The sequence below is a fragment of the Macaca mulatta genome, chromosome 1 (assembly GCF_049350105.2).
Source record: "Macaca mulatta isolate MMU2019108-1 chromosome 1, T2T-MMU8v2.0, whole genome shotgun sequence".
Classification (NCBI taxonomy): Eukaryota; Metazoa; Chordata; class Mammalia; order Primates; family Cercopithecidae; genus Macaca; species Macaca mulatta.
In genome coordinates, this window is record NC_133406.1 from 193398074 (window position 1) to 193411013 (window position 12940).

A 12940-nucleotide genomic window follows, 5' to 3' on the forward strand; every position below is an offset into this window, starting at 1 on the left:
TTCAGCCTCCTGAATAGCTAGGACCACAGGCACCAGCTACCACGCCTGGCTAGGTTTTGTATACTTTGTAGAGGCGGACTTTCGCCATGTTACCCAGGCTGGTCTGGAACTCCTGGGCTCAAGCCATCTGAGTTGATATCTAGACAGAATATTTAGAAATTTATATTCTTTCAGTATTGAGTACTTACTATATACAGTGTTATGCTTGATAATGTGTTGAGGTTGAAAGCTTCTTAAATAATGTAAAATCAAAGTGAGGTGATAAAACATTCAAATATTCATACACAGAAAAATAAAGAATATGATTTACTATAAAATGACCAGTATAGAAAGTGCACACTTAGTATTTGTTTTTTTTTTTTTTTTTTGAGACGGAGTCTCTCTCTGTCACCCAGGCTGGAGTGCTGTGGCCGGATCTCAGCTCACTGCAAGCTCCGCCTCCCGGGTTCACGCCATTCTCCTGCCTCAGCCTCCTGAGTAGCTGGGACTACAGGCGCCCGCCACCTCACCCGGCTAGTTTTTTTGTATTTTTTAGTAGAGACAGGGTTTCACCGTGTTAGCCAGGATGGTCTCGATCTCCTGACCTCGTGATCCTCCCGTCTCGGCCTCCCAAAGTGCTGGGATTACAGGCTTGAGCCACCGCGCCCGGCCCACACTTAGTATTTGTAAGAAAGATATGATAGGGAGCATTTTCCTAGAGAAGACAAACTTGAACTAGACTTTTAATTGTTTGGATAGTAGAAGGGAAGATTGATGGGGAAGGGAACCCATGTGAGAGAATGGCACATGCAAAGTGAATGAGAATGCACAGATGTTCTCTGGATCATGAAATCTACTTATAGTTTGCTACAGTCCTCGTATAGGCAATGGATTGTTGATGCTTAAGTAAATATTAAGAGCCTTCTCTGTTTCTGATTACCTGTATATGTTACAGCATTTAATCCTCAGCAACTCTGTGAAGTAGTTTTTTTTTTTTTGAGACAAAGTTTCACTCTTGTTGCCCAGACTAGAGTGCAATGGCAGGATCTCGGCTCACTGCAACCTCTACCTCCTGGGTTCAAGTGATTCTCCTACCTCAGCCTCCCGAGTAGCTGGGATTACAGGCATGTACCACCACACCTGGCTAATTTTGTATTTTTATTAGAGATGGGGTTTCTCCATCTTGGCCAGGCCAGTCTTGAACTCCTGACCTCAGGTGATCCCCCTGCCTCGGCCTCCCAAAGTGCTAGGATTACAGGCATGAGCCACCGCGCCCGGCCGTGAAGTAGTTTTAGGCTACAAACTAGTCTGTACTACTTCAGCCCATTCTTTCCAGTCCAAGCTAATTCATTCTAGTATACTGCTTTCATGTCTGTTAACCATTTTCTTTCCCACATCTCAGGTAGAAGATGACAGAGATACATGTGCTTGCTCTCTGTCCTTCTCTCTCTCTCAATATATATCTATATGTCTGTCTATATATATCGATATAGTTATATAGATACAGATGTCTATATATTCTTCCTCTTAATTATCGGCACGTTTTTAGATTTCTTATTAGTAAGGCTCTTTAATGTATGGCAGATAAAAGCCATACATCTACCTTATTATCTTAGGAAGAATGTAAAGTATGCTATATATGTAAGTGACTATGGTTTTTAATTTCTAGTTTTTTCTTTTAGTTGGCTGTCTGGAATTATACATATCTATAGTCCTCAGGTATGGGCTTGCTGTTTGCGATACATATTCAATTCTTCTGTTCAAGAAAGGCAAGTGATATTTTATTCTGTAGTATTTTATTTTGATCCTTTCCCCCATTCATCGTTTATGGTCCCATTTAAAATTCACGTAATGCCTTAACCTTTTACAATACTTATAAATAAACATGTACATTAAGAAAAAACAAACCTTATATTAAATGAGAATAAAACCAGATTTAAAAAAGATGAGGTTGCAGTATACCTGGAAATACGAAGGAATTCACTTGCCTAACCACAAAACACAAACCTTTTAGGGGTGGAAAAAAACCATAGAGATTGTCTACTGTAGCATCCTATTTTGTAATTAAGGAAGTTAACTTTCAGTGAAATGACTGCAAATGAGTTTGAATTTGTTACCTTACAGGTGTTTTATTAAGTTACACAGTGTTACTACTAATACACAAAGAAATACTTGAGACAAGATTTTTAATTTCTTCCTGGAACTGAAGCCTAAACATTGGAATTAATAGTTAGGGAAACTTTACTTTTAACCTCAACTCTTAATAGATAAAGAAGGTGAGAGACAAATGTCAGTATTTGTCTCTCACCTTCTTTATCTATTAAATGAGAAGGTCTGTTTTTATCTACCTTAGGTGGCTATAAAGGATTTAAAAAAACTATATTGAAAAGGCAATACAAGCACATAGTAATAAATTGACATACGTAAATATCTACAATAGAATAGATCTCTCTTCCTCCCCATTTCCCTAGACCCCCTTCTCAGAGACAGTCACTGTTAAGTGATATCTTGTGCTTCCTTCCTGAAATAGTCAGTATTTCAATATTCATCATAGACAAGTATCACCTTTTCCTGGCCTGTAAAAATTAAACCATAGCATCCTTTCTTTTCTTTATGTTGCTTTTTTCTGTATAAATTATACCTTGGAGATCACTACATCTTGGCATATACATATTTAATATACATATTTTACAACTAAAGAGTATATAGTACATACTGTATTTTAAAAACAACTGGCCCTTTTGTCTTGCAGATAGTGGTCGACTGAACATTTTATGCATACATCTTTGTGTGCATATGCTAGTATATTTGTAGGATAAATTTCTAAAAGTGTTTTTTTCTAGGCCAAAGAGTGTGTAATTTAAAATTTGGTAGATATTGCCAAATTGCCCTTCAAAAAGACTGTACCAGTTCATAATTTTTCCAGCAGTACACGAGAGTGCCTTTTTCTCTCTACCTGTGCTAACACTGTGAAAGAAATATTTATTTATTTATTTATTGAGCACCTATTATATCTATTATGTTTACGATATTGGGGATGAGAGCAAACAAAATAAAGGTCCCCAGACCAGGCATGGTGTCTCATGTCTGTAAGCCCAGTACTTTGGGACTTTGGAAGGCTGAGACAGGAGGATCGCTTGAGGCCAGGAGTTCCAGACCAGCCTGGGTACCATAGCAAGACTTTGTCTCTACCAAAAAAAAAGAAAAAAAGTTAGCTGGGTGTAATGACACATGCCTGTAGTCCCAGCAGGAGGCTGATATGGGAAGATTGCTTGAGCCCAGGAGTTCAGGCTGCAGTGAGCCATGATTGTGCCACTGTACTCCAGCCTGAACAATACAGACCCTATCTTAAAAAAATAAAATAGGCCGGGCATGGTGGCTCACACCTGTAATCCCAACACTTTGGGAGGCCAAGGTGGGTGAATCACTTGAGGACAGGAATTAGAGACCAGCTTGGCCAACATGGTGAAAACCCGTCTCTACTAAAAGTGCAAAAATTAGCCTGGTGTGGTAGAGCATGCATGTAATCCCAGCTACTTGGGAGGTTGAGGCAGGAGAATCACTTGAACCTAGGAGGCAGAGGTTACAGTGAGCTGAGATCGCACTACTACACTCCAGCCTGGGTGACCAAAAAAATAAATAAATGAATAAATATAAAATAAAATAGTCCTGCGAGACAGTTAATAAACAGAATAAGTAAAATAAATAGTATGTTAAAAGATGATGAGTACTGTGGAGAAAAATAAAGCCTGAGAGGAGGATGTTGTGTGTCTGAATGATAGTGGCAGGTAAAGAGTTGCCATTTATTTATTTTTTAATTTTTAAACTTTGTATATTTGTTTATTTTATTTTATTTATTTTTTTTGAGATGGAGTCTCGCTCTGTCGGCCAGGCTGGAGTGCAATGGCTCAATCTCAGCTCACAGAAACCTCCACCTCCCGGGTTCAAGCAATTCTCCTGCCTCAGCCTCCTGAGTAGCTGGGATTACAGGCATGTGCCACCACGCCCTTCTAATTTTGTATTTTTTCAGTAGAGACAGGGGTTTCTCCATATTGGTCAGGCTGGTCTCGAACCCCTGACCTCAGGTGATCCGCCTGCCTCGGCCTCTCAAAGTGCTGGGATTACAGGCGTGAGCCACCGCGCCCAGCCAAGAGTTGCAATTTAAATGGGTAGTCAGGGAGGCCGATTTGAGGTGAGGGAGTAAGCCTTGTGGCTGTCTGGGGCACTGTCCTAGGCAAAGGATGTGTTAAGTGTAAGGGCTCTGGGTGAAAGATCACGTTACATCTTCAAGGAACAGCAAAGAGGCCACTGTAGCTAGAGAGGAGTGAAGGAAGGGGAAAGTAGCTGGAGATGAGCTCAGAGAGGTAAGTAGAGGGCTGTCGTTAAACTTTTTACCTCTGCTAACCTGATAGATGAAAAATAATCTTTTCCAGTACCTCATCTTCCAGGAACTGCCTAGTCATGTCTTTGGCCATTTTTCTCTTAGATTGTGCATCTTTTCATATTGCTTGTGCTAGCAAGCTCTCTCTCTATATATAATATAAAATACATAGAGAAATATATATTTATAATATATAGCAACAGTTCCCCCCCAGACTGTCATTTAACAGTATTTTTCCCAAACAGGCTTACCGTTTTTTAGTCATATTTATTAATCTGTTTTCTATCATGCTTAGAAAAGATTCACCCACTCCAGGTATATTTACTGAAGTAAAAAAAATCACTCGTATTTTCTTCAGATGCTTTTGGAGTTCTACTTTTAACATTTTATTTTAACTTTTCAAGATAATTAGTTATATTTAGATAGCAGAAATTAAATGTTAGTTTTAGGTCCTTTGCTATGATTTAGTACAATTAAGTTTTATTATCAATTACTGATCATGCTTTAAGTTCATATTGACAGTAAATCCTCAATAAAATTAATTTTGAATTGCTCTTTTATTCTTTCTTTTTTTTTTTTAGTCAGAGTTTCACTCTGTCGCCCAGGCTGGAGTGCAATGGCGTGATCTTGACTCACTGAAACCTCTGCCTCCTGGGTTCAAGCAGTTCTCCCTGCCTCAGCCTCCCAAGTAGCTAGGATTACAGGTGCCCACCATCACGCCTGGCTAATTTTTGTGTTTTTAGTAGAGATGGAGTTTTGCCATGTTGGTCAGGCTGGTCTCAAACTCCTGACCTCAGGTGATCCACCCACCTTGGCCTCCCAAAGTGTTGGGATTACAGGTGTGAGCCACCTATTTTAAGTAGCCACTGGCCTACTTTGTCTTTTTATTTTTATTTTTTATTGAGACAGAGTCTCGCTGTGTCACCAGGCTGGCGTGCAGTAGCGTAATCTCGGCTCACTGCAACCTCCGCCTCCCAGGTTCAAGTGATTCTCCTGCCTCAGCTTCCCAAGTAGCTGGGACTACAGGCATGTGCCACCACACCCAGCTAATTTTTGTATTTTTAGTAGAGATGGGGTTTCACCATGTTAGCCAGGATGGTCCCCATCTCTTGACTTTGTGATCCGCCTGCTTCAGCCTCCCAAAGTGCTGGGATTATAGGCCTGAGCCACCACACCCAGCCTTTTTTTTGAGACGGAGTCTCGCTCTGTCGCCCAGGCTGTAGTGCAATGGCGCGATCTTAGCTCCCTCTAAACTCCACCTCCCAGGTTCACACCATTCTCCTGCCTCAGCCTCCCGAGTAAAAGAATTTTTTTTTTTTTTTTGTAGAGAGGAGGGGTCTTGCTATGTTGACCAGGCTGGTCTCAAACTCCTGGCCTCAAGCGATCCTCCCACCTTTTGCCTTCCTAAGTGGTGGGCCCCAGTTTTTGAACAAAAATTGGACCCTTTTAGTCATTTTGTTAACTAGATTGGGAGACTCACATGAAGTTATTTGAGTGTAATCATGTTATCATTAAATTTTAATTAAATGGCATTTTTTTGGTGCAGGGTTTTTTCAGAATCTGGAAATTTCATCATAGTTCTCTATTCTGTGACACATAAGGAGCCTGAGTTTTATGAATGCTTCCCTTGTGATGGCAAGATACCTGACTTTCGGTTTCAGTTGCTAACCAGTAAGGAAACATTACATCTTTTCAAAGTAAGTGATTTGATTACCTAGCACATTAGTGACTGTTTAGGTTTTGCTCTTTGGCAGTTTAAACCCAACAGATTTTAGCCTTTAAAATAGTAATCCAAACTATTTTGCTTTGTTTACTTACAAATAATCTTACTAAATGTTAACTTTATTCATTTATGGTTAAATGTTTTAAGTAAATCTTAGATCATATCTTCAACCAAATTACAATAGAGAACCAGAGGTTCCCCACAGAATAACTTGCCCATGTTTTTCTAAAATCTTTGAAGAATACTATCAGTTCATATATTATATCATTTTATACTTGTGAAGGTTAACTTTGTGGGATCTCAGTACTTTTCTTTGTCCTGACTGTATTTTTTTTTTTTTTTTTTTTTTTTGAGATGGAGTTTCACTCTGTTGCCCAGGCTGGAGTGCAGTGGTGTGATCTCGGCTCACTGCAACCTCCACCTCCCAGGTTCAAGTAATTCTCCTGCCTCAGCCTCCAGAATAGCTGGGATTACAGGAGCCCACCATCACGCATGGCTAATTTTTGTTTTTTCATTAGAGACGGGGTTTCACCATGTTGGCCATTCTGGTCTTGAACTCCTGACCTTAGGTGATCCACCTGCCTCAGCCTCCCAAAGTGCTGGGATTATAGGTGTGAGCCACTGCATCTGACCATGACTTTATTATTTTTAAAATGTGTGGGAATAACAAATGGTTTTTTATACTTAAAGGCTATTATTTATATTATGTATCTAAGGAATCAGAATAGGTTGTTACTATATCATCTAATAAAATACCTAGAAACACAACTAGATGATGATCGTAGAAAAAGTAGATCTTTAGGCCAGGCATGGTGGCTCACACCTCCAATCCCAGCACTTTGGGAGGCCGAGGCGGGTGGATCACCTGAGGTCAGGAGTTTGAGACCAGCCTGGATAACATGGTGAAACCCCGTCTCTACTAAAAATACAAAAATTAGCCGGGTATGGTGCCAGGTGCCTGTAATCCTAGCTACTTGGGAGACTGAGGCAGGGGAATCGCTTGAACCTGGGAGGTGGAGGTTGCAGTGAACTGAGATCGCACTGTTGCACTCTAACCTGGGCAACAAGAGCGAAACTCTGTATCAAAAAAAAAAGAGGAGGTAGATCTTTGAAACTACGTGTCATTATACGAAAATATTCAAAGGCTACTTTTCAATAAAATTATTGGTTATTTTAGGTCTCAGACTAATAAAAGTACATTCTTTATTAGAAAAATACTGAATACTTTTAAATAACCACGTGTGTCCACTCTGATCTTATTTAGTACCTTCTTTGAGATCAGGTATAGGTTATAAATCTATATATTTTATATAAATATATATTTTGATATGATATAATATATACATTATATTACATACATGTTATATATAAAAATATATAATATATCTATGTACATTTTATATATTTATAGGTTATGTAAGCTATGAAGTTTTTGCATTTTAATTATACATATAATCATTTTAATTGAGATCTAATACTTTATTTCTGTTTTAGAGACATATCATTTATCATTTTATTCTTTAGATGGTATTCTCATTTCATAGTTATATTCACTGAATCTGTGATTATAACACAAGTGATTAACTTTTTCACTTATGTAGCAGGGAACTGGACAGTTTACAAAAGAGGGTTACAGTTACAGAAATCAGAAGTCTGCCACTCCATCATCTAGTGTTTCAGAGCTACTTTTCATCTAAATAGAATTCTCTGGTGTTCTTATTTAAGTCAGATCTCAAAATATGACCTACTTCATTTCAGAATGTTGAACCTCCTGACAAAAATCCAATCCGTTGTGAACTGAGTGCTGAAAGCCAAAATGTAGAAACAGAGTTTTTCAGTAAGGCTTCCAAGAATTTTTCAACTAAGAGGTAAAAGATCTTTTTATTATTATGTGTATGTTTTTTTGAAAATTACATTTATTAGTTTTTGGCGAGTAATTAAAATAACTAAACTATTTCTGATGAAACGATTTTTAAATCTTATGTACCATAAATGTCTTTGCTTTAAATGCATTCCTTCATATTCATTAGGAAGTTGGATAGTAATTTTAATGAAATGGCAACTCTAATATGGTTTTCATTTGGGTTGATGTATTATATAGGAAAAACACAGAAGTATTTGTTAAAAATTATCTTGCTTAGAAAGAATCTGCTTCCTGTTTTGTTGAGTGCTTTCCATTTGTTCTTCCTTCCTTATAAGTTTCTTATTTTAATATTTAAATCAAAGATGGGGTCTCACTGTATTGGCCAGGTTGGTCTCGAGCTCCTAGCCTCAAGTGATCCTTCTGCCTTGGCCTCCCAAAGTGCTGGGATTACATGTGTGAACCATTGTCCCCAGCGCTTCCTTATAGTTTTAAATCTGGACCTATCAGATAAACTACTGTAAAAGTAACTACTAGCTGCTGTGTGATGGCTCACACCTATAATCCCAGCACTTTGGGAGTTCAAGGCGGGCAGATCACTTGAGGTCAGGAGTTTGAGACCAGCCTGGCCAACATGGTGAAACCCCATCTCGACTAAAAATACAAAAATTAGCCAGACACAGTGGAGCGTGCCTGTAATCCCAGCTACTCGGTAGGCTGAGGTGGGAGAATCGCTTGAACACGGGAGGTGGAGGTTGCAGTGAGCTGAGATTGCACCACTGCACTTCAGCCTCGGCAACAGAGTGAGACCCTGTCTCAAAAAAAAGTAACTCCTACCTAAAAAAAAAAAAAAAAAAAAAAAAAGGTTTTAAAACTTCTAAAATACACTTGGAGAATATTAATTAAATACTTGTGACTTCTTGGGTCAGTATATTCTACCTTTTGTGGTAAAGAAGACATTTCTGGCCGGGCCTGGTGGCTCATGCCTGTAATTCCAGCACTTTGGGAGGCAGAGGCAGGCAGATCACCTGAGGTCAGGAGTTCGAGACCAGCCTGGCCAATGTTGTGAAACCCCGTCTCTACTAAAAATACAAAAATTAGCCAGGCCTGGTGGTGCATCACTGTAATCCCAGCTACCCAGGAGGCTGAAGCAAGAGAATCACTTGAACCCAAGAGGCACAGGTTGTAGTGAGGCGAGAGCATGCCACTACACTCCATCCTGGGTGACACAGTGAGACTCCATCTCAAAAACAAACAAAAAAAAAGATACTATCTTGTATTAGGGTTCTCCACATTAACAGAAACAACAAGATATGTGTATGTAGAGATATTTGTTTTAAGGAACTGACTTCTGTATTTGTGAAGGTTTGGCATATCCAAAGTCTACAGGTGGGGGCTAAGCACAGTGGCTCACCCCTTTAATCCCAGTACTTTGGGAGGCTGAGGCGGGAGGATTGCTTGAGCTCAGGAGTTCGAGACCAGCCTGGGCAATGTGGCGAAACCCTGCCTCTACAAAAACAAAAAAGAAGTACAGAAATTAGCTGGGTGTGGTGGCACATGCCTGTAGTCCCAGCTACTTGTAGGGCTGAGGTGGGAGGATCATTTGCCCAGGAAGTCAAAGCTTCAGTGAGCCATGTTCGTGGCACTGCACTGCAGCCTGGGTGACAAAATGAGACTGTGTCTCAAAGAAAAAACAAAAACAAACAAAAAATGTCTACAGGTAGGCTGGTAGGGTGGACACCCAGGGAAGAATTGCAGTTTCAGTCTAAAGGCAGTCTGCTGGCAGAATTCCTTTTCCCTCCAGGAAGTCAGTCTTTATCTTTTTTTTTTTTTTTTTTTTTTTTTTTGAGATAGGGTCTCACTCTGTTACCCAGGCTGGAGTGCAGTGGTGTGATCTCAGCTCACTGCAGCCTCCACCTCACAGGTTCAAGGAATTCTCGTGCCTCAGCCTCCCGAGTAGCTGGGATTACAGGTGTGCATCACCACGCCCGGCTAATTTTTGTAGTTTTAGTGAAGATGGGTTTTCACCACGTTGGCCAGCCAGGCTGGCCTCAAGCTCCTGACCTCAAATGATCCACCCGCCTTGGACCCCCAAAGTGCTAGGATTACAGGCTTGAGCCACCTCACCCAGCCAGAAACATCTTTGCTGTCTTAAATTGTAAGACCTTATTCAACATTTATTGAATAATTATGGAAGAAGTAGCCAAACTAAGGAGACAATAGCACTTTCCTTAAGATTATTATTAAAAGCTACTTAGGAGTCTGAGGTGGGAGGATCACTTGGGCTCAAGAAGTCAAGGTGGGGAGCCATGATCATGCTACGCCAACTGCTCTCCAGCCTAAGTAATAGAGTGAAACCCTGCCTCAAAAAAAATAACGTTAAAAAACCTTGTTTGTTTTCCACTCTGGCCAAAGCTTTAATGAGGAACAGTCATTTAAAATTTTATCAAAATGTTTGTCTCTCCTAAAATACTGTTGTTATAACTATACAACCTGAAGTTTTTCCTTTTTGCCTTGGGTACTAAAAAAGCTAAGAAATGAGGCCAGGCACAGTGGCTCACGCTTGTAATCCCAGCGCTTTGGGAGGCAGAGTGGGTGGATCACCTGAGGTCAGGAGTTTGAGACCATCCTGACCAATGTGGTGAAACCCCGTGTCTACTAAAAATACAAAAATTAGTTGGGCATACTGGCACGTGCCTGTAGTCCGAGCTACTGGGACGCTGAGGCTCAAGAATCCTTGAACTTTGGAGGCGCAGGTTGCTGTGAGCTGAAGTCGTGGCACTGTACTCCAGCCTTGAGTGACAGAGCGAGATGGTATCCACCCCGCCCCCAATCCCCTGCAAAAAAGAAAAGCTAAGAAATGGATTTCATTGCTCAGTGTCAACAGTTTTGTGTGTGTGCTCATCTTAAGTACAAAACAGATATTAATTCCATGCCACAACTCAGGTGTACAAAAGAATGTAACTTAAAAAAATTAGTAATTGAAATTAATATCTATTTTAAGCCCCTATTTATTCTACTGGATTATAGACACCAAATTTCACCTAATTCAAGGTTTCTTTATTTCCTTGTCTCTGGGGTTATATGTAATATAGAGGGGACCAGTGGTATGCCAGTACTGGTGATATGGGGTAACATGATTCTCATCCATCTGTCTATAATCTGCTGAGGTGTTTTCATTTGCATCTGGTGTTTGTTAGATTTGTGCAAGTTCCTGCTGCAACTTTTGACCCTATTCAGGCCACTGGATTTCTTGTTTCCTGTCCATGCTGCACTGAGCGCTTTGGAATATCATTATATATCTCAAGCTGTCTTGGGTGTCAGAGAAGAGCTTTGTGGGGCTGTCGGAGACACATTTCTGCTTAGACATAATCATGTAGACATTTTGACTGCTTCATTGTAATACCTTGTACAGAAAGAACTCTGTGAAGATCTGCCTCTTCAGACAATCAGAGTTTAGGGCAAAAGGTCTCTTCTGCTGTTTGATTTTCAAATCTGCCTTGGAGTTTCTGTTGTTCTTCCTGCTAGGTAGGATTCAACTTGTATGAAACAGAATGCAGGATGCTTTTTTAGAGATCCCATTAATCCTGAGTGCTGTTAGCTTCATTCTGGCTTTTCTTTTCCCTAACGCATCCTATTGAGACTTTGTCTAGTGTAGGATGTGAAAAAGCCCGATGCATATAGTATTCCAAATCTTTAGTCTTAAACACTAATTTCAGCTTTTAAAACTCGGTACCAGCACTCAGAAACTTTTTGTTTTGCCAGGGCATGCCATCTGTGATACAATGAGTATTCCTGACTCAATGGGAGGGTAGTACATTGATTTCTGAAAGTATTTTCCCATCACAAATATAAGTACATAGGAAAATATAATTCCTTATTTGGTTTTCCTTTGTAATACAGAGGGTTTGTAATATAGTGTGTTTAATACCTTTAATACTAGATTATAAATTTTTTGACAGCAAGTACTGTGTCTTATTTGTTTCTATATTTATCAAAGTGATCAACTAGAGGGTGCCCAATGACTTGATTTATTGTGACATTAACAATACAAGGTTAAACTTGCCATGATCAGGTAAATAGGGTAGTTTATTAAGGCTGGCTGGGCCAGCTTCCCTAGTCAACTAACACTGGCCTGAAATATAAAATAATTTGTGGTTGTCAGATACTAAATTAAATGATCTGAGTACTACTGCAACTTATTAAAGGACTTTATTCAATTTTAGAAGAAGAAAGAATACTGGATTACCGAAGGCTTTTCTGGTCTCCCCTTCTATTCTTTAGGTCTTCCCAAAAGTTATCTCCTGGGAAAATGCCAATACGTGATCACAACTCTGGTGTTGAAGATGAAGATTTTTCTCCAAGACCAATTCCTAGTCCTCATCCAGTGAGTCAGAAGGTATTACTGATTTTAAAATGCATTCACTTTTGTGGTTAGAGACCTAAGTCTCTTCATGGTTAAAACACTAAATAATACTACCTGAAACCTAAGTATCATTCTTAGATATATCTAGCTATTTCTGTCTCTATGGTTATATCTATATAGAGAGATATAAGTATTTCACAGTTATATGTAATAATTCGTGTTATATGTAATGATATATACATATATACATATGTGTAATATCTATGTAATAAGCATGTATTTCTTCCTAGAGTAAACTGAGACATAGATTAGTTAAGTTGCCTACCCAAGATCACACAACTAGTAAGTAGTAAAGCTGGGATTCTAATTCAGGAGGTTTGGTTTTAGAATCTGGTGCTTTTAATAACCATATAGACTCAACATTGTATACTATCACTAGAGCTTGACGTTGGATTTTATCACTATATTCTGAGAAAACATTATACTTGATTTCAGAGGTTAATTGCTAAAATTCTTGTCATAATTTTTTGATTGCTACCAACCTGTGGGTTATTTTAGAATTGTTGTTTAATTGGTATAATTACTTACTTTAGAAGAAAAGGTAATGGGAAGGATTTTTTAAAGTTAATA

At 39.3% G+C, this 12940-nt stretch overlaps 1 protein-coding gene across 10 annotated transcripts in view; it reads left to right on the forward strand.

Moving 5' to 3' along the window:
- STIL (STIL centriolar assembly protein) overlaps nucleotides 1-12940 on the forward strand; it is an 80287-nt gene that overhangs the window by 35194 nt on the left and 32153 nt on the right. For 7 of the 10 annotated variants that reach the window (XM_028834000.2, XM_015138974.3, XM_077957922.1 and 4 more), the window contains 4 exons: nucleotides 1662-1748; nucleotides 5907-6057; nucleotides 7842-7951; nucleotides 12229-12343. In XM_028834000.2, coding sequence (XP_028689833.2) covers nucleotides 1662-1748; nucleotides 5907-6057; nucleotides 7842-7951; nucleotides 12229-12343 — 463 coding nt within the window. Of the gene's footprint in view, nucleotides 1-1661; nucleotides 1749-3721; nucleotides 3970-5906; nucleotides 6058-7841; nucleotides 7952-12228; nucleotides 12344-12940 lie in introns of those variants that run through there. The other 3 variants (XM_028834007.2, XM_077957917.1, XM_077957936.1) reach the window with 2 other exon arrangements.